Raw genomic sequence first — 18,350 nt, 5'->3', positions numbered from 1 at the left:
CTCTTCCTGCCCAGGTGACCGACATGAAGAAGAAGATGGAGGATGGTGTGGGGTGCCTGGAGACTGCAGAGGAAGCTAAAAGGAAGCTCCAGAAGGACCTGGAGGGGCTGACCCAGCGCCATGAGGAGAAAGTTGCTGCCTATGATAAGCTGGAGAAGACCAAGACACGGCTACAGCAGGAGCTAGACGACCTGCTTGTGGACTTGGACCACCAACGACAGAGCGTCTCCAACCTGGAGAAGAAGCAGAAGAAGTTTGACCAGGTGGGTGACCATGACAGCCTCTTTTACCTCCTCGCTCCTTCCAGCACCATAGCCTAGAATGGAGGCTGGTGAAATCAGAACCTGGGTAGAGCAGGTGCTCCGAGGCCTCAGTCTCCAGCCTGCATAGGGGATTGGGAAGAAAGCCACCGATGGAAGGTGCTGTAAAGAAGTTTTTATGTTTTGTGCATGCGTTCACCCTGTTCCTCATCTCCAAAATGTCTGAGGCAGCTTATGGAGCTGCAGGCACCGGGGCCAGATAGAATAACAGAATAATAAAAAAAAAAAATCAATGGTCATCAAACAACAGTCACATTCAGCCACCAGCTTTTTGTAGATAAAGTTTTATTGAACACAGCCATGCTCATTCATTAGCATGTTGTCTCTTGCTGTTCGTGTGCTGTAGTGGCAGAGAGTGGTTGCTGCAGAGATTATAGGGCCTCCAAACTAGGCAACATACTCTCCAGCCCTTCATGGAAAAGGTTACCAACCACAAGTGAGGAATAGAGCAAAGTGAATGGGAAGGTGGGGAGATAGGATAAAGCCGGATGGGTCCATGCCAAGAACAGACACCAGAGGGGCTAAGACTGTCCTTGGAGGAGGGCTCTACACAGGATTCAGGCTTCCAAGCAGTTACACTCTCATTCTTTTCAAAAAACAGGCCAACCTATTGTTCCAGAGAGCCAAAGTATTTCCAAGTTTGTGTGCATGTGTGTGTGTTAATATCCTGTAAATTCTCTTTAAAGGAGAGCATGTGACATAAAGGATTGTTATTCACTAAGAAAAAGAAAACAGAGGTTTTCTCTCTGCCCTCGTCTGGGGAATCTCTGCCCTTGTCTGGCCGGGAGGACACACTGGATGTCATCTTTGGAACCAACCAGTTCTCAGGCAGCAACCCTGGGCCTGCTTGCCTTGGGTCTGCCTGTGGTGCCCACAGTAGTCTGAAGCCTTGGCCTCATGGTACTCTCTTCTCTCCCAGCTCCTGGCCGAGGAAAAGACCATCTCTGCCAAGTACGCTGAGGAACGTGACAGAGCTGAGGCAGAGGCCCGAGAGAAGGAGACCAAAGCACTGTCACTGGCCCGGGCGCTGGAGGAGGCCATGGAGCAGAAGGCAGAACTGGAACGGCTCAACAAGCAGTTCCGCACGGAGATGGAGGACCTCATGAGCTCCAAGGATGACGTGGGCAAGAGTGTGAGTGCTGCACTGGTGGCTGGGTCTCAGGAAGGCATCAAGTGGGGATGTCATGTGGAGCCAGGATTATGTATGGACTGAGTCCAGAGCCTCAGGTGCCTGCCTGTATCTCTGGCTGACTGGACTCTCTGGTACAGGTCCACGAGCTGGAGAAGTCCAAGCGGGCTCTGGAGCAGCAGGTGGAGGAGATGAAGACCCAACTCGAGGAGCTGGAGGATGAGCTGCAGGCTACTGAGGATGCCAAGCTGAGGTTGGAAGTGAACCTGCAGGCCATGAAGGCCCAGTTTGAGCGGGACCTGCAGGGCCGCGATGAGCAGAGTGAAGAAAAGAAGAAGCAGCTAGTCAGACAGGTGCGTATGGCCTTCAGGCAAAAGTGCCAGGGACTGCTTTGATTTCTCTAGTAGGCCTCCTTCCTTTCCTTGCTCCACCTGGGTCATGTAGATTCCTGGACCCCTTTCCATGACCTCAACTGCCAGTCCTCTGACCTAGGGCTCAGTGGTTCACTTTGAGTTTTGTTTTTCTTTTGGTCCCCCCCCCCCCCGCCGCCGCCTCCGGTACTGGGGTTTGAATTTGGGGTCTTCAACTTGAGCCACTCTACCCAGCCCTTTTTTATGAAGGGTGTTTTCGAAATAGGGTCTTGTGAACTATTTGCCTGGGATGGCTTCGAACTGCAATCCTCCTGATCTCTGTCTGTCTCCTGAGTAGCTAGGATTACAGGATGAGCCCCCAGCACCTGACTTTGAGTTATTATTATTATTATTATTATTATTATTATTAGTTTTTGTGGTACTGGGGGTTGAACTCAGGGCCTTCACCTTGAGCCACTCCACTATCCCTTTTTTGTGATGGGTTTTTTCAAGATGGGGTCTCAAGAAACTATTTGCCCTGGCTGGCTTCAAACCATGATCCTCCTGATCTCTGCCTCCTGAGTAGCTGGGATTCTAGGCATGAGCCACTGGCGCCTGGCTCACTGAGTTTTGATGCTCAGTAATCCTCATTGACCCTATCGATCCCACAGGGCTGGCTTGGGTGTAGGGCTGGAGTGAGCTCCACGCATAGAAGCCTCCTGAGCTGTCACTGTTCCCTAGGTGCGGGAGATGGAGGCAGAGCTGGAGGACGAGAGGAAGCAACGCTCCATTGCCGTGGCTGCTCGGAAGAAGCTGGAGATGGACCTGAAGGATCTAGAGGCACACATAGACACGGCCAACAAGAACCGGGAAGAAGCCATTAAACAGCTGCGGAAGCTGCAGGTGAGGCAAGACTGAGCCAGTAAGAGCTTGATGCTGGGACTCATCCCCATGCTGGACACAGATGGACAGCTGCTAAAGGCTGTGAATTGTAGCCTCCCGTCTCTGAGCAAAGTGAAAGGGGTTCCTAGCCCATCATACAGGTGGAGGCTTAGAGACCCACAGAAGAGAAAGAACAGTAGTGCCAAAGCAAACTTGCAGTGAGGTCAGTGACTCTGAGTACATGAGACAAAGAACCTAGATGTGCAGAAGAGTCAGGGAAGGAGGTCAGTTAGTGCAGACTTTCAGAAGTCAGGGACTGATCCAGTGCTGCAATGGAAGCTCTGAGCTGATGTTTCTCAGAAGCAGCCCAGAGTGTGGGGCACATACTTAGGAAATTTTTACCTCATCAGTGGTTCAAGAGTTTACAGCTCACATGGTCTGTTATGCCCTGTGTGCCAACAACAAGAATAAATTTAAAATAATTGTGAGCAAGATTGTGGAGGATAGACCCTGTGATTGCTAATGACATTTTTAACTGGTGCTGTGTAGCTGTGTGAGAGTAGAGTCACACCCTGAATCCCAGAGTCCCAGATAAATGTGAGATTTAGAAGAAAAAAATTCTATTTGATAAATACTTTGAGTTGTAACAGTAGGAGAATGACAGAAGGAAGCGTATTTCTTGCCTTTTAACTGAGCTAGCATGGGTGCTGACTTCAAGTCTCAGGTGTGCATTGGGTGGTGTGTAGGCACCAGACTCTAGTCAACAGAAAGTAAGAAAGGGAGCATAGCTTGGCTTATATGTACCCAGCAAGTACCACTTTAAAAGCATGCTTTAAATCTTAACAGGCAACGTGTGAAAATGACATGGGGTGCAGAGGTGTTTTGTCTGTAGTTACTCTTCTGCCCTTTTAGTTAAGTTGGTTAATTAAATATGGTGTCAGGCTAAAAGTGGGTCCTTACTGGTGAGGTGGCCTCTGTAAGGAGTATTGGGCCTGAGCAGGCAGAAGGAGGGTGGTGATACCAAGCTGTCCTCCCTACCCAGGCCCAGATGAAGGACTGCATGCGCGAGCTAGAGGACACGCGTGCCTCCCGAGAGGAGATCCTGGCACAGGCCAAGGAGAGCGAGAAGAAGCTGAAGAGCATGGAGGCCGAGATGATCCAGCTGCAGGAGGTGGGCCGGCCTCTGCAGGGCACATGGGGTCTCTGTGTTCTGGCCAGCAGATGGCAGTCCTGGCCTTCACTTGCCAGCTAGTCAGTGGGATGGGGAGGGCCGGAAACTGAGCAAACTCCAAGAGTGAGTTGGGGATTGGGGATGTTCTTGTTTTACAAAAGGGTTCTCTCTAGGACTTGATTGTGTAGCCAGGCTCCGTGGTGTGGTGTGGTGTGGTGTGGTGTGGTGTGGTGTGTGTGGTGTGTGTGTGGTGTGGTGTGTGTGTGTGTGGTGTGGTGTGTGTGTGTGGTGTGTGTGTGTGTGTGTGTGTGTAAGTAAGAGGGAAGGGGCGGGGAGGGGGAGAGACACCCCTGGGTGATAAGATACAGCCCCAAATGCCTCTACCTTGAATTGTTGAAATTCAACAATTTCAACTTTTTGAAATTGGGATCATTTGGGTGCTGGTCCCTTGCATGAACTGAGGCTTTTGGCTGATCACTCCCTCCTGCTGTGGATAGTGCCTGGCAAAGAGGGGCCTGAGTGTTCCCTTGGCTGCCCTGTGGGTTACATATAGTGTTCTTTGTGAAAGGGTGTCCTACAGCATGACATTACTGTCTCCTGATGTGCTCATAGTCAGACCCAAGCCTGCGCATACCCTCTGCTCTCCTGCCTGGGATGAACCTTCCCCTCCTCCCACTGTCACATGTGGGACTCTGCACAGAGCCTTGGACTCTGCCTGGACTCTGGTCTGTTGTAACACTGAGGACAAGTGCTGAGGATTTGCCCATGTGGTCTCCTCTGTTAGGCCAAGCTGTTTCTTATTTATATCCCTGGCGCCTGACTTGATTCCCAACACTTAGACATAGGGATTTTGTAAAACACTGTGCTTAAGCTATGACCTCAGAGGGAGGAGTCAGCCCTGTGAGCTAGAGGGACTCATGGGAAAGGACTTTGTGGAAGAGGAGAGGAGAGTGCCAGGGGCTCCGGAAGATTGTATGTGGAGTGCTGGGAATGAAGGCTGGCATGTCCCAGGTGGGTCACATTCAAATTCTCATGGCAGGAACTGGCGGCTGCTGAGCGTGCTAAGCGCCAGGCCCAGCAGGAGCGGGATGAGCTGGCCGATGAGATCGCCAACAGCAGTGGCAAAGGGTGAGCCAAGGAAGGAGGTGAAGGAGGCTGGGATGGTGTCCCCCGCCCTACCCCACAGGTCTCACTTCTCCCACCCTCCGCAGAGCTCTGGCTGTGGAGGAGAAGCGGCGACTGGAGGCCCGCATCGCCCAGCTGGAAGAGGAGCTAGAGGAAGAACAGGGCAACACGGAGCTGCTCAATGACCGACTGAAGAAGGCCAACCTGCAGGTAGGGGCCTGAGCTTCCCATGGGGAAGCAGACAGCTGCTGGCAGAGGCCCAGGCCAAGTGCCCACTGTTCCCACTGCTCTCTGACTACTTCTGGGAGAATGCCCTGGTACCTGGAAGGGGCTCCCCCTGGTTTCTTTGTTGCGTGTCAGGAAGTTTCTGGACCCTCTTCATGAGTAGCTCCCTTCCCAGGAGAGCTGAGATCTTGGAACCCAGGGCCCGATGGAATCCTGCTACCATCTTCCTTCACCCATTCCATTAGTGCCCTGCATCTGGGGTCAGACTTCGTAAGGATCACCAGTCCTCTTTCCTTCAGATCGACCAGATCAACACCGACCTGAACCTGGAACGCAGTCATGCCCAGAAGAATGAGAACGCACGACAGCAGCTGGAGCGCCAGAATAAGGAGCTCAAGGTCAAGCTTCAGGAGATGGAGGGCACTGTCAAGTCCAAGTATAAGGCCTCCATTACCGCCCTCGAGGCCAAGATTGCACAGCTGGAGGAACAACTGGACAACGAGACCAAGTTCGTATTCCTACCCTGCCCAAGCGGGCAGGCACACAATGGTGTCCTTTCTGTCTGCCCCTGGGAATAACTAGGGGCTAGGTTGGAACCAGCTCTTGTTTCTGGGTCCCAGAGGCCATCTTGCCGTCCTGGGGGCTTATGGGGTTTGAATAGGAGCCTATGGCCCACATTTAAAGCTGGGGTTTTGCCAGTAGCTATTCCTGAGTAGAGAGAGGTGGCGGGGGAGGGGGGGTCCTGCCCACCTGGGCAGCCATCCATGGGCTGAGCCAGAGATAGTGGGGGTCACACTGGGCCCCAAGCCTCAATTTCCTGGCTACATATGTGCTCTTTGAGGTGTGTTGCTTCTTCACTGAACCCAGTTTTCTCATCTGTAATTGGGGTAATCACAGTACTCAGCCTGAGACCAAGACCTGGTATGTGTCCAGGAAAGAAAGGCACCTTAGCCTCAAAGTCTCTCTGGGGGTAAATATCAGTGAGGTCCAGGAAGTGGGTGGTTCAGCTGGTTTATTGGTTGTACTGCCTCATGGACAGTGTCCCTTCTGAGCTGCCATTTCTGTCCCATCCAGGGAGCGCCAGGCAGCCTGCAAGCAGGTGCGCCGGGCGGAGAAGAAGCTGAAGGATGTGTTGCTGCAGGTGGATGATGAGCGGAGGAACGCGGAGCAGTACAAGGACCAGGTTTGTGTGCAAGCAGAGCCATGGGACCAGGTGGCCTGCATGCCCAGAGCTCCTAATCAGCTAACCAGGGCCCCTGGCTATGCATGTCTATAGGCTGACAAGGCATCCACCCGGCTGAAGCAACTTAAGCGGCAGCTGGAGGAGGCTGAGGAGGAGGCTCAGCGGGCCAATGCCTCACGCCGGAAGCTGCAGCGTGAGTTGGAGGATGCCACGGAGACTGCGGATGCCATGAACCGCGAGGTTAGCTCCCTGAAGAACAAGCTGAGGTAAGCCCTAACCCTTCTTCCCACATTCCTCCTCCTTTCCAAAGTTGGTTTGTTCTGAGAGGCACGTTTCTCAATCAGTGATGGCAAGGTGAAGGGGCTTAGAGACAAACCCAGAAGGTGCCCATCACAGAGTGATCTGTGCTCTTCACAGGTCTCCTTGTCTCTTGGGTCTTAGCCCAGCCTCACGAACACACCAAAAACTACTGGCAAATAGACCCTAACCTGGTTTAAAAGTCAGCCATCTTGATGAGGACATTACCATGCTGGAATTTTTAAATTAGAAGTTGCTGTTGGCCACCTGGCCTGAATCCCTACATGTCTTAGGCACCTACGAAGCACCTGTAGAGTAAATGTCAGTGTCACTGTTCAACACGTGAACCTTGGAAGATTAGCATTCAAGAATATGAAGTGAGCTGGCGTGGTGGTACATGGCTGTAATTCCAGCACTCTGAAAGTAGGGGCAGAAGGATCTCAAGTTTGAGGCCAGCATGGCCTACACAGGGGGATTCTATCTCCAAAAACAAAACAAACAACCCCAAACAAAGCAGCAAGTGGTTGTGGCTGAGGGTCTTCTCCTGGTTCCCATCTCTTCCCTCCTTGCCCCCATCTCTTCCCTCCTTGCCAGGATCTTTTTTTTTTTTTTTTTTTAAAGCCATAAGACCAGGCTTTGTCACAGCATTTCATATAAGTCTTACATGATCAGAAGAAGGTGCCCATGTTTGTGCCCTGGGTAAACAGTCGTTCCTGTATCTCTTGGATCCACCTGGTTTTCTTGTTTTACGGTGCTGAGAATGGAACCCAGCCCCTTGAGGGTGCTAGGCAAGCTGTCTCCACCAAACCACTTCCCCCAACCCCCTCCTTTCATTCATCCGGTTTTCCTGACTTGTGTCTTACGCTCATGTTCCATATTAAGATGGCTGGCTGATTTGTACCTGTTGCAGATCACTGTGATCACTTTCTTCCTGAGTCCTCCTGTCTGTCCAGAGCCAGGGCTCTTGAGACCCAGCATTTCTTCTCTCTGGTGAGGGCAGTCAAAAAGAAACCAACCTGGTTTCCATGTGAAGATCACCTAGAAATACGCACTGGACTTCTCTGCCTCTCAGCTGGGCCCTGCTGACCCTCTGCCTCTGTTCACAGGCGTGGGGACTTGCCGTTTGTTGTGCCACGACGAATGGCCCGAAAGGGCACTGGTGACTGCTCCGACGAGGAGGTGGATGGCAAAGCAGATGGGGCTGAGGCCAAGCCTGCCGAATAGGCTAAGATGGATGGACAGACAACTCCACCTCCCTTCCTAGCCCCCACAGCACCTCTGCCTCACAACTGCTGTGACCATGATCTCCCCACCTCCCCCACGCCTTGTTGAGGGCATTGGCTTCCCTGTGCAGCCCCTCCAGCTCCCCTCCTACCCTCTGAGAAGTGATACCAAAGAGTCCAGGCCGGGTCCAGGCCCGGGGAAAGAGTGACCAGCAGGGGCTCGCCCATCTTGCCTAAAACAGGTGGTGGGGCAAGAAGGGCGGCCACTGGGGTGGGCATGAGACTTTTCTATAAATCTATTTTTCTTCAGACTGAAGGAGTTTTGATAGCCCAAACCCCCAGAAGTGTCGTCACCTTCCCCCACATCTGCCACCAGCTCTTCCCTCCTCCTCCCTCCTCTGCTGTTGGCAATCACACACGGTGACCTCACACCTATGCCCCACTGCCCCCCACTCCCCTGGACTCTGCGTGGTCTGGAAGGAGCAGGTTCAGGGCTCCATCTCTGTGCAGGGCACAGAACACTGGGTGAACAGGGAATTCCTCCCACCCTCTCTGGGCAGCACCATTGCCCCTTCCTGATTCTAAAATATCTCAAGTGCAATGCCTCCTCCCCTGCTTGCCGAGGGCAGCCTGCCCCACCCTGCCCTACTACAGTGAGGCCGTTGGGGCCATGCTGGGAAGGCCAGCAGTCTTCCGGTTGCTTCTCCCAACACTCTCGGGGACCAAACGTATTTAATGGTTAAGGGACTTGTCCCAAGTCTGGCAGCCAGAGCATCAGAGGGCTGGTGGCCCTCCTTGCGATCTTGTGCCTCCTCTAGGCCTGGGGCCAGGGGCAGCTGATCTGCACTGGTGACTCAGTATACTTTAAAATCTGCTGCCTGCACAGATATTTTTGAAAGAAAAAAATGTTTTCTTCTTATTCCCTTTTCTTGTAATAAATGATGCAGTTCTGAGTCTTTATCACTGCCTTTCCTTTGGAACCGTGTTTAGAAAAGTGGCTTGTCCTACACTGGTCCACACTGGTTGCTGAATTTCTACTCCTAACTGTTTTGTATATGCTGCATTTAGACTTACTTATAGCAAGAAGGCATTTTTTTAAACAGAAACAAACTCAATGAATCATGAAGCTATATAAAAGCTACATGCGCCTAAAAAGCTCTGAATTCAGGTTCCAGTTGCTGTCACAGGAGTGAATGGAACTCCCCATCCCCTTTTCTATAATAAAAGTGCCTTAGCATGGGTTGCAGCTGTCACCACTACAGTAAGCTGGTTTACAGGTGTTTCCACTGAGCGTCACAATAAAGAGTACCATGTGCTATGAGCTGTGTCTGTGTGTCCATCTACAGGGCTGTGCTGTGTGTCCCGAGAGACTTCTGCCTAATTCTGCTTAGCAGCTCTTAGGGGCTTGCAGCTCAATGCTGGCAAAGGGGCTGGTAGCCATGAGCCCGAGTGGTCATTTGGGAGTGCTGTCTCTCCAAGTGGAGTCTTCTTTCTTTTGTCTGGGAGGAAGGCAGTAACTGGAGTGCGGAGCTGGTTTGGGTTGGGGGTAGGCTGTCCCAGACCCACAGATTTAAGAGGCCTCATTTGTGTTTTGCCAGCATTCCTGTCCTCTGCCCCTTGGGCCTTCCTCAGGTGAAGCGAACTTGATTTCTTGGATTTCCCTACTGGACCATCTTTGCCCGTGAAGGCAGTCCTCAGGGTTGCCTGACTCATCCTCCATGCGGGAGCTGGGGTGTGTGTGTCCATGACTGAAAGCTCGGGCTGCTAATCCACGTACCTTGTCCCTCCATCTCCATCCTTCCTTGTGCTATTAATGCCGCTGCCGCCTACCAGTGTCTCCTGGCTCTGGGGCATCTTTCTTTCACTGTAGTAGTCTGTTTTCTGTTACTTTAATGAAATATTTGAGGCTGGGTAAGTTATAAAGAAATTTGTTTAGTTTATAGTTTTGGATGCTAAAAATCCAAACAGCATAGTGTGGGTTCTGGTGAGGGAGCCCTCTACTGCATCACCTCATGGCAAATGTGCCATGTGAGAGAGAGGTCCCATGGAGCCACAGGAAGCCAGAGCACAGGGAGGAACCATTCTTTTGACTTCCCACTAGGCCCCACCTCTTAAAGGTTCCACCACCTCCCACACTGAGGACTAGACTTACAACACGAACCCTTGGGGAGCACACTCAGTGCTGTGTTACCCAAACACAGCACTGTTGCCTCTAGTCACACTGTCCATCCTGGGCCCAGCCTAAGCTCCCCCTCCTACTGTTGTCCACTGAATTGCCAGCTTTTCCATTGGTCTTTAATTAGTGGCATTAGAAACTTCCTCCTCCCTATGTGTGCTTAGTTATTTTTCCAAATAATTCCAAATCTCACAGCCTGGCTATGGCATTGAACATGAAAGTCAAAAATTTCTTTGTTCTCTGGTTGTGGTCCTCTTGGAGTGATCAAAGCCTTTGGTGAAATGCTCAAAGAGACACTGAAGGATAAAAGGAGGTATGGGATGATGGAAGTCACATCTGTCCAGATGTCACAACAGCTTTCCTCCATGTGCCAGCTGTGGGCATTTAGAGGCAGGGGAGGGGGCAGGGTCTGGCCAGTGAGTGCTGTTCCCTGTAGCGGGATTGTTGGGCAGATAAGGTCTTGGTTTCCTATTGAAGTTTTAAAATCTGCAGTGTAAAGGTGAACACAAAAGACCACTCTTGTTCTGTAATTTTTGAAGAATAAATTTTGAATAGTAACCAGGCAATATTTTGTATTCTTCCACACCCCCCTCCAACACCATGCCAATGATGCCATGACTTTTCTGGATTGGTGACTAGAAGAGATTGATAAGGTTGGAGTGTGGCTTAGTGGTAGAGCACTTGCCTAGCATGCACAAGGCCCTAGGTTCCATCTTAGAATTGTCCCCAAATTTTCATCTCCCCACCCCCCACCTCAAGGTAAATTCTTAAGATGTGGAGACCGTATCTGAAAAATGACAAGAGCAAAAAGGGCTGGGGGAGCATGGCCCAAATGGTAGAGTGACTGCCTAGTAAGCATGTAGCCCTGAGCTCAAATCCCAGTACAACATGTACACACAATTGGCTACAAAAATCATGGCATGTATTCCTAAAACCCTAGGTAAAGAATTTAAATAGAGACACCCTACATGGGTTAAAAGGAGTGCTTCCAAAAGCCATAAGATTGTAAAACAAATATGCCAGGGGTGGGCTACCTCCCTGGAGTTGTTGACCCTGAGGTCCCCACGCCATACAGGCCATGGCCACAGCAGTTGGTTGCATGAAGTCCCTATTGCTAAAGACACCACATACTCTGCTTACAGGAAATGGAGACATCAAGCTAGGATTGGAACCAGAAGCTTCCTCCCTCCTGGCTAGCATTCATAGTTCTGGAGGGCATTGTGTAGGCTTCCAGGGGACAGTTGTCACCAATGGTCCTGCCCCAACACACAGGCCCCATGTGTTTCACTACTAGCATGCCCTGCAGGATGTGCCCAGGGTGCAATAGTGGCCCTACTATTATGGAAGCAACCAACCACATTGTGATTCGATGTTAGGCCTGTCCCATGGGAGGGGGCCCATGTTTGGTACTGTAGGCAGGACTAAAACCTGTGGCTAAAAAATAGTCATAGATGCCAGGGCAAAAGCCACTGACACTGTTGTGCTAAATGGCATCTTCCCTTTTTGGATATGCTAATGCTTTCTTTAGTATCCTTTTAGTCAATGAGTCCCAGGAACAGTTGACACTCACCTGGAAAGGACAAGCAATGGACCTTCAAGCACCCTCCCAAGGTTACCCACATAATCCTGCCATCTGGCATGGATGATGGCTCTGGACCTTGATTTAGAAAAGCATCTAGAGGATACATGAGTATATCTAAAGGAGAGGGGATGGGGATCAATCCCCAAAAGACCGATCCCCACTGCCAGCCACATTCAGGGAAACTTTTCTTACAATGGGTGGGGTGACCACAGTGACAACTCACACATCCACATGGTGGGCTTCCAGAGTTTCCCTTACAAAGGACATATGCCAGGGCTTTCAGTCAAAATCACATGATGAATGTCATCAACAGCCAGGCGCACTAAAGCAGGTGGCCACCACCACAGTCTCAGCCATCACCCCAAAGAGACAACAAGGAGAAACGATGGATCCAAAGGTAGGGCCAATGTTCCTGTTCAGCAGGAAGTAGTTCCTAGAAACAAGATCTACAATTTTCCCCTCCCTTGTAAGATTGTAAAGGTCCTTACTCCTTGAGAGGGGAATGATAAAGGAGTTGGGCAGGGAGTTATGAAATGTGATGGCTGAGAATGATGGCTTGGACATTGATAAAGAATCACACCCTAGACAGCTGATATTAAAAGAATGACTTGTGACATACAGCAGAGTCTTGCTGTATGTCTTGCAGAGTCTTCCAATAGTCCCAATACCCTGTAGGAAATGACAGCTCCAGACTGAGCAGCCAGGCCAATAACTTCCACACCCAACATATGGGAGGAGTTGGTGACACATAACCCAGTCTCTGGAAGTTAACACATTAACCCATTTTTCCAGGACTGACTACCCCCTTGTCTGCAGACCAATGAAAGGGTTCCTTCCTGAGCTGCCCATGCTCTCACTGGAGGGTATGCTTTTGCTTTGTTCTGTATTAATAAACCTGTTCCTGCTTCGGTCTCCTCTGTGTTCATCCTCTCTGAAAAGACCAAGAACTTTTTGGCCCCCTAGACCCACTGACTTGAACCCAGTGACATTACTCTTTCTGAAGTCTGCCTTTCTGCCCAGCCCCTTTGGGTTGATCACTGCTTAGAAGACTTTGACATTGACTTCTCCCTAAACCCTGCCCCTCCACCATGGATCCCTCCACCATGGAGCCCTCTACCATGGCCTATGAATGAGTTCCCACTTCAGGTATTCAAAGCTCAGTGCCTAGACTAGCCCAGGCCAGCCCCTCTATACCGGCATCCAAGGACCACGTCCCATCCCATCTCCTGCCCATATAGAAATGCTCTCACTGCTTCATGACATGAGAGCAAAGAAGCCGTGGGGCCAGGGCATGGGGAGGAGGAATTGGGACTGCCTGCTGTGACTGCTAAGAGATTCGGGGTTTCTTTTGGGGGTGACTGAAGTATGCTGGAGTTAGGTAGTGATGATGTTTGTGCAACACAGCGACTATACTAAAAATTACTTTAAAGCAAATTTGATGTTATATATATCTCAACCTTTTAAAAATATACATTAACTCATTTTATTGTAGGCTAGAGATGTCTCAAATGGTAGAACTTTTACTGCTCTTTCAATTCCTTTGGTCTTCGGATGGCAGACTTGGCTGTGACCACAGAAGTGGTGTTGTAGGTCCAGGCACCACCAGCCACTGTTTTCATGCAGGAACCACAGTGCCAGACTCCCACAATCCATCTCTTCATCTTGGTTTTGCCACAAAAGGAGCAAGTATACTTGATATGCTCGCTGATTTGTGTGCTTCATCACTTTCCAGAGCGAGGTACCATGCTGGTTTCTGTATTTACCCATGATCCTAACATTTTTGGTGCATTTGGCCATGTGGCTGTGACCTAGGCTCGAGCCAGAGAAGGCTATATCTCAACTTTTAAAAATATTATTGCTGGTGGAATGGCTCAAGTGGTAGAGCACCTACTTAGCAAGCATGAGGCCTAGAGTTCTAACCCCAGTACCAAACACACACACACACACACACACACACACACAAAAGGTGGCCGGCCAGGCACTGGTGGCTCATGTCTATAATCCCAGCTACTCAGGAAGCAGAGATCAGGAGGATCACAGTTCAAAGCCAGTCCAGGTAAGTAATTTGCAAGACCCTATCTTGAAAATACCCAACACACAAAAGGGCTGGAGGAGTGGCTCAAGTGGTAGAGCACCTACCTAGCAAGAGTGAATCCCTGAGTTCAAACTTGAGTACCACCACACACACAAAAAAATGCTATTAACCAAAACAAGAATCCAGAGAAAGAGCTGGTGAGGTTCAGAGAGTGAGTCCTACAAGGGACAGGGAAGGGTGGTGGAGTCAGACAGGGTCAGAGGATGACAGGGTAGAGGGGAAGAAGCTGTGACCAGGTCACTCACTGCAGAAAGCATTGGGACAGGTACTAGGGGTTGAGCCTGAAGTTGCTGCCCCGAGGGGCTCCATGTTAACTTTGGAGGCTCATTGAGGGGGTCCTGGTGCTATGGGGGAGACTCCATTATGAGCTGTGATTCTCAATCACAAAGGGGAGAACGACTGATTCACATGGTGACTTGGATGGATCTACATTAAGTAGAGTGAATTTTTAAAAAGTCAACCTTCAAGGGTTGTATACAATAAGATTCCATCTTCAAAAAATTCTTGAAATGACAAAATTGTAGATGTGAAGCACAGTTGGGAGGTTTCCAGATTTTAGGAAAGCACAGGACTCACTCTGAATTATTAGTGCCAGGGTGTCACTTTATGGCAATAGAAACTCTATCTTGATTGTCATGATGGGTCTATGAACCTGTGCAGGTGATAAAGATCAAAACCCAGGGGAATTCCAGTGAACTCTGCAGTGTAGCACATTGTCTTATGTCGCATTGTGCTACACTGTATAGATTTCTTGATTTGGATAGTGTGCTATGGATGTGTGACATGTCACCATTTTGTTAGGGAACTGAGAGAAAGGGTCATAGGACCTTTCTGTGCCCTTTCTTTGCAACTTTCTTTTCTTTCTTTCCTCCCTCCCTTCCTTTATTCCCTCCTTCCCTCCTTCCTTCTTTCTCTCTCTTATACTTTTATACTGGGGGTTGAACTTAGGTCCCAGCTCTGTTCCATTTAGTATTTTTCAGATAGGGTCTCACGTCATCCCCCCTCCCCCCACCCACCTCCCCAGACTAGCCTAGACTTGGATCCACCTACTTAGGTCTCCAGCATAGCTAGAATGATAGGCACATACCAACACACCCCGTTTTTTGTTTGAGATGGGGTCTCACTCATTTTTTTGCCCAGGATGGCCTACACCACGGTCCTTCTGATCTCTACCTCCTAAGTATTTGAGATTATAGGCATTTGCAGCTTATATTTTGGCAATGGCACTCTTTTGTTTTTTGAGTCTATAATGACTTTCTTTTAAACAGGAAAAATGTCTGTGAATCAAAAGCTGATCCATGGTGGCGAGGATGAGTGTGTCACTAAGGGAGGCCCTGGCAGCTCTGTGACTTTGGGAAAATGGCTTTGCCCTCTGAGGCTGTCTCCTGGCGTGGACACAGGGATACTGAGCAGTAGTGGGAGTGCTGAGGAGGTGAAAGGAGACAATGTAGACACCATGATGGCTCAGTGCCCACATGCAGACAGAGCGCCCAGAAAATGGTGATTGTTGCTTATTGAGCACCTACTGTATGCCAACCACAGTGCTCACCTTGTCTTGACTCTCCTCCTCACTCTCACCGTCAGGGGATCCACTATTGGCCTCTTCCTACAAGCAAGGAAACTGAGTCACGGCACAAAAGCCTGGGGCGGTGAATCCAGGCAGGGCCGCGGATGCCAAATATTCTCTGCAGCTCCTGGAGGAGAGGAGGCCTGAGGCAGCAGGGCCCTGGGCACAGCACGCTGTGATGCAAGCATGTCGGGCAGTGCTTCAGGAGCTGTTGACACTTGGTCAGTGGCAGTTGGTCATGAGGGCCTGGACATGCCCACGTCCCTCTGCGCAGTAGTCATGGATGAGGGGGGTGGGTTTGGACAACAATTCTGGTTGCATTTGAAGTTTTGTGACTCATCTCAAGCCCACAGGGAGCATGTAGGGAAGAACTTGCATTTTCAGAGAGCTCGAGGGTTTAAGGATTTGTCTTTCTTTGGGAAATTGGCCCAGTCCAGGAATCAGAAAGACCTGGGTATAACACAGTCCTGCCATCCTGCCCAAGTCCCACCTTGTCTGAACCTTAGTGTCCTCTCCGGGTAGGAAGGGTACTGTTTGTCTGCATCACAGGGCAGTTGTTGAAACATTCACGATTATATGTGTGAAAACACTTTGCCAAATGTAAAGGGCTCCCATGCTAGTGGTTTTTTTTTTTCTGCAAAAGTTGGAATTTTAAAGGATTTAATTTTTTAGAGGGAAAGAGGGCTGTGCATGGTGGCGCATGCAGGTAATTCCAGCTCTTGGGAGGCAGAAGCAGGAGGATGGTGAGTTCAAGCCCAGCCTATGCTACCTAGCAAGATGCCATCTCAAAAGCAAAAACAAACAAGGTGTGATAGCTCATGTCTATAGTCCCAGCTACTTAGGTGGTGAAGGTTGGAGGATGAGTCTCCAGAAAGACATGAGACCCTATCTGAAAAACACTAAAAGCAAAAAGGACGGGGGTGGGGGGGTGGGGGGGTGGGGGGGGTGGGGATGACTCTAACGTCACAGTGCTTTAGTGTGAGGTCCTGGGATCAAGCTCCAGTACTGCCAAAAAAAAAAAAATCGATTGAGAAAAGACATATGTAACATAAACTCACCTTTTGAGTCATCTTCATGTGTCCAGTCCTGTGGTATTAATTGTATTCGTATTGTTATGTAACCGTCCAAACCTTCACTCATGAACCTCCTAATCTCGCAGAACTGATTACGCTCCCTCCCCCGTAGCAACCACCACCCGACTCTGCCACTCTAAGGACCTGCTGTGAGTGAAACCGTACAGTATTTGTGCATTTCTGTCTGACTTATTTGGCTTAGCATAATGTTTTCAAGGTTCCTCCACATAGTAGCATATATTAAAATTCCTTTTTTTTTTTGGCCATATTGGGGATTGAATTTAAGGTCTGGTATTTTGCCAGGCAGGTGCTCTACCACTTGAGCAACTCCACCAGCTCAAATTCCTTCCATTTGAAGGCTGAATAGTATTCCACTGCATGTTGATAGAACACCTGGCTTCTCCAACCTTTGATTATTGCATGCAGCGTTGCTGTGAACGTGAGGGAGTAGTGTGACAAAATTCCTGAACCAACTTAAAGGAGGGAGGATTTACTTTGGCTTTCCATTTCATTGATTTTAGTCCATCACGGTGGACTTACCAGGCAATGCTTCTTGGTCTCCTGACTGCAGAGTTTGGTGGGTAGAGGAGGGTGGTGTCCTGGGCACTGCTCCAAAGCTACTGGGTGGGTGGTTCTGCAGCCCCCCACCCCACCCCACCTGCTTCTCCAGTGTAAAGCACCAACTGAAACTATCCTAACCAACTTCGTTTTGTAAAGGACTGTTTTGTCTGGCAGGGAAGCTGTTTTACTTTGTTTTGCAGAAACTGTTTTTCTGAACTCAAGTGGAGCGCTATCTGCATCTTGCCGGCCACATATTTGACCTCATGATGTCATAGAAAAGATTTTGCAAGCTAACAAACAACCACCTTGGCAAAACACTGAGAAACTGACCACCCCAGTTGCTTCCTGGAACAGCTAGCTCAACCAAAAACCGGTATATTCCTTCTACATCTCAAATGCTTGTAAACCCCAACCCTAACCTTATTCTGAGCTCACAGTTCTATCATCTGACCCTTTTCCCTCTCCTGGAAGGAGAATAAAACATTGCTTCTCCCTCAGTTCTACTTTTTCTGTGAAATCTTTGACACCTCACAGACTGGTCTCATGAACTGGGACCTGACACAGGCCTCCTATTTTAGCATCTGCTGAGCTGGACGTTGCCTCTTGTCTCCGGCTAAAGCTTGTTTGCAAGTTCGTCAATACTTAACAGAGTCCTTCAAGCTGAACTCATGCTTCTAAACCAATTTCTCATCCTGCTTGAAAGTGGATCCACAGCTATCTGTTCCCTCTGAATGGCCAAATGCTCTTCACCAGTATTTGTGCACTAAAATCAATTGCATACTTACCCTGACTTTGGCACAAAAAAATAAGATAATGGCTTTGATTCTGTTATCTTTATACTTAGCTCTAAACCCTCCTGAAGGTAGCTCTTGTTACTCAGGGCTGATTGTCCCACCTGAGGACACACAATTAAGATTGTCCCTGGGATAAGGCTGGTGGCCTGGCTTTGAGTGGCTGGGACCAGAATCTGCCCCTTGGCCTCCCATGAGGGGAGTGGGGTTGTCAGTATCAAGTACCATTCTTTTCCCCTGTGCTTTGCAGTCCTGGGAGGTTTGTCTTTGTTAGACACTCACATGACATCAGACAGCCCATGTCACATGCTCAGTTGGAAGTCCCTCTCCCTTCCCAGGGTCCCTGAGAAAGGAAGAACAGCAGAGAGGTGGGGTCCCTATTCTGGATAAGCCAATGAGGTGTCCAGCTTGTCTATGTCAAGCCCACTTGGGGCCAGGGGGTGTGACCAGGGCAGCCAGGTGCCTTGACTGCCAACCCCGCCGCCTTCCACTAGGTGACACTGGTGTTCTCCACTGGAACCTTCCAGAGCAGTGTCCGGTCTGCCTTCCCACTGGATCAATTCTCAGTGGACCAAAGATATTCGCTGAGATCCCAGCTCT

General features: G+C 49.8%; 1 protein-coding gene and 1 pseudogene across 1 annotated transcript in view; one reads left to right on the top strand and one right to left on the bottom strand.

Annotated features, from left to right (window-relative positions):
• Positions 1–9,226, top strand: part of Myh9 (myosin heavy chain 9) — an 88,704-nt gene extending 79,478 nt beyond the window's left edge. Inside the window, exons 31-41 of the mRNA XM_020168471.2 lie at positions 15–263; positions 1,240–1,452; positions 1,590–1,802; positions 2,541–2,702; positions 3,724–3,852; positions 4,892–4,980; positions 5,064–5,187; positions 5,502–5,710; positions 6,277–6,385; positions 6,479–6,651; positions 7,789–9,226. Coding sequence (XP_020024060.2) covers positions 15–263; positions 1,240–1,452; positions 1,590–1,802; positions 2,541–2,702; positions 3,724–3,852; positions 4,892–4,980; positions 5,064–5,187; positions 5,502–5,710; positions 6,277–6,385; positions 6,479–6,651; positions 7,789–7,906 — 1,788 coding nt within the window. The 3' untranslated portion in view covers positions 7,907–9,226. The remainder of the gene's footprint in view (positions 1–14; positions 264–1,239; positions 1,453–1,589; positions 1,803–2,540; positions 2,703–3,723; positions 3,853–4,891; positions 4,981–5,063; positions 5,188–5,501; positions 5,711–6,276; positions 6,386–6,478; positions 6,652–7,788) is intronic.
• A 3,948-nt stretch (positions 9,227–13,174) lies between these two features.
• LOC109689565 (large ribosomal subunit protein eL43-like) lies at positions 13,175–13,460 on the bottom strand (annotated as a pseudogene).
• Positions 13,461–18,350: the final 4,890 nt, after the last annotated feature.

The sequence above is a fragment of the Castor canadensis genome, chromosome 8 (genome assembly GCF_047511655.1).
Source record: "Castor canadensis chromosome 8, mCasCan1.hap1v2, whole genome shotgun sequence".
In the NCBI taxonomy this organism is placed as follows: Eukaryota; Metazoa; Chordata; class Mammalia; order Rodentia; family Castoridae; genus Castor; species Castor canadensis.
Note: the sequence above shows the minus strand (reverse complement) of the source record. Positions and strands in the feature narration are given on the sequence as shown.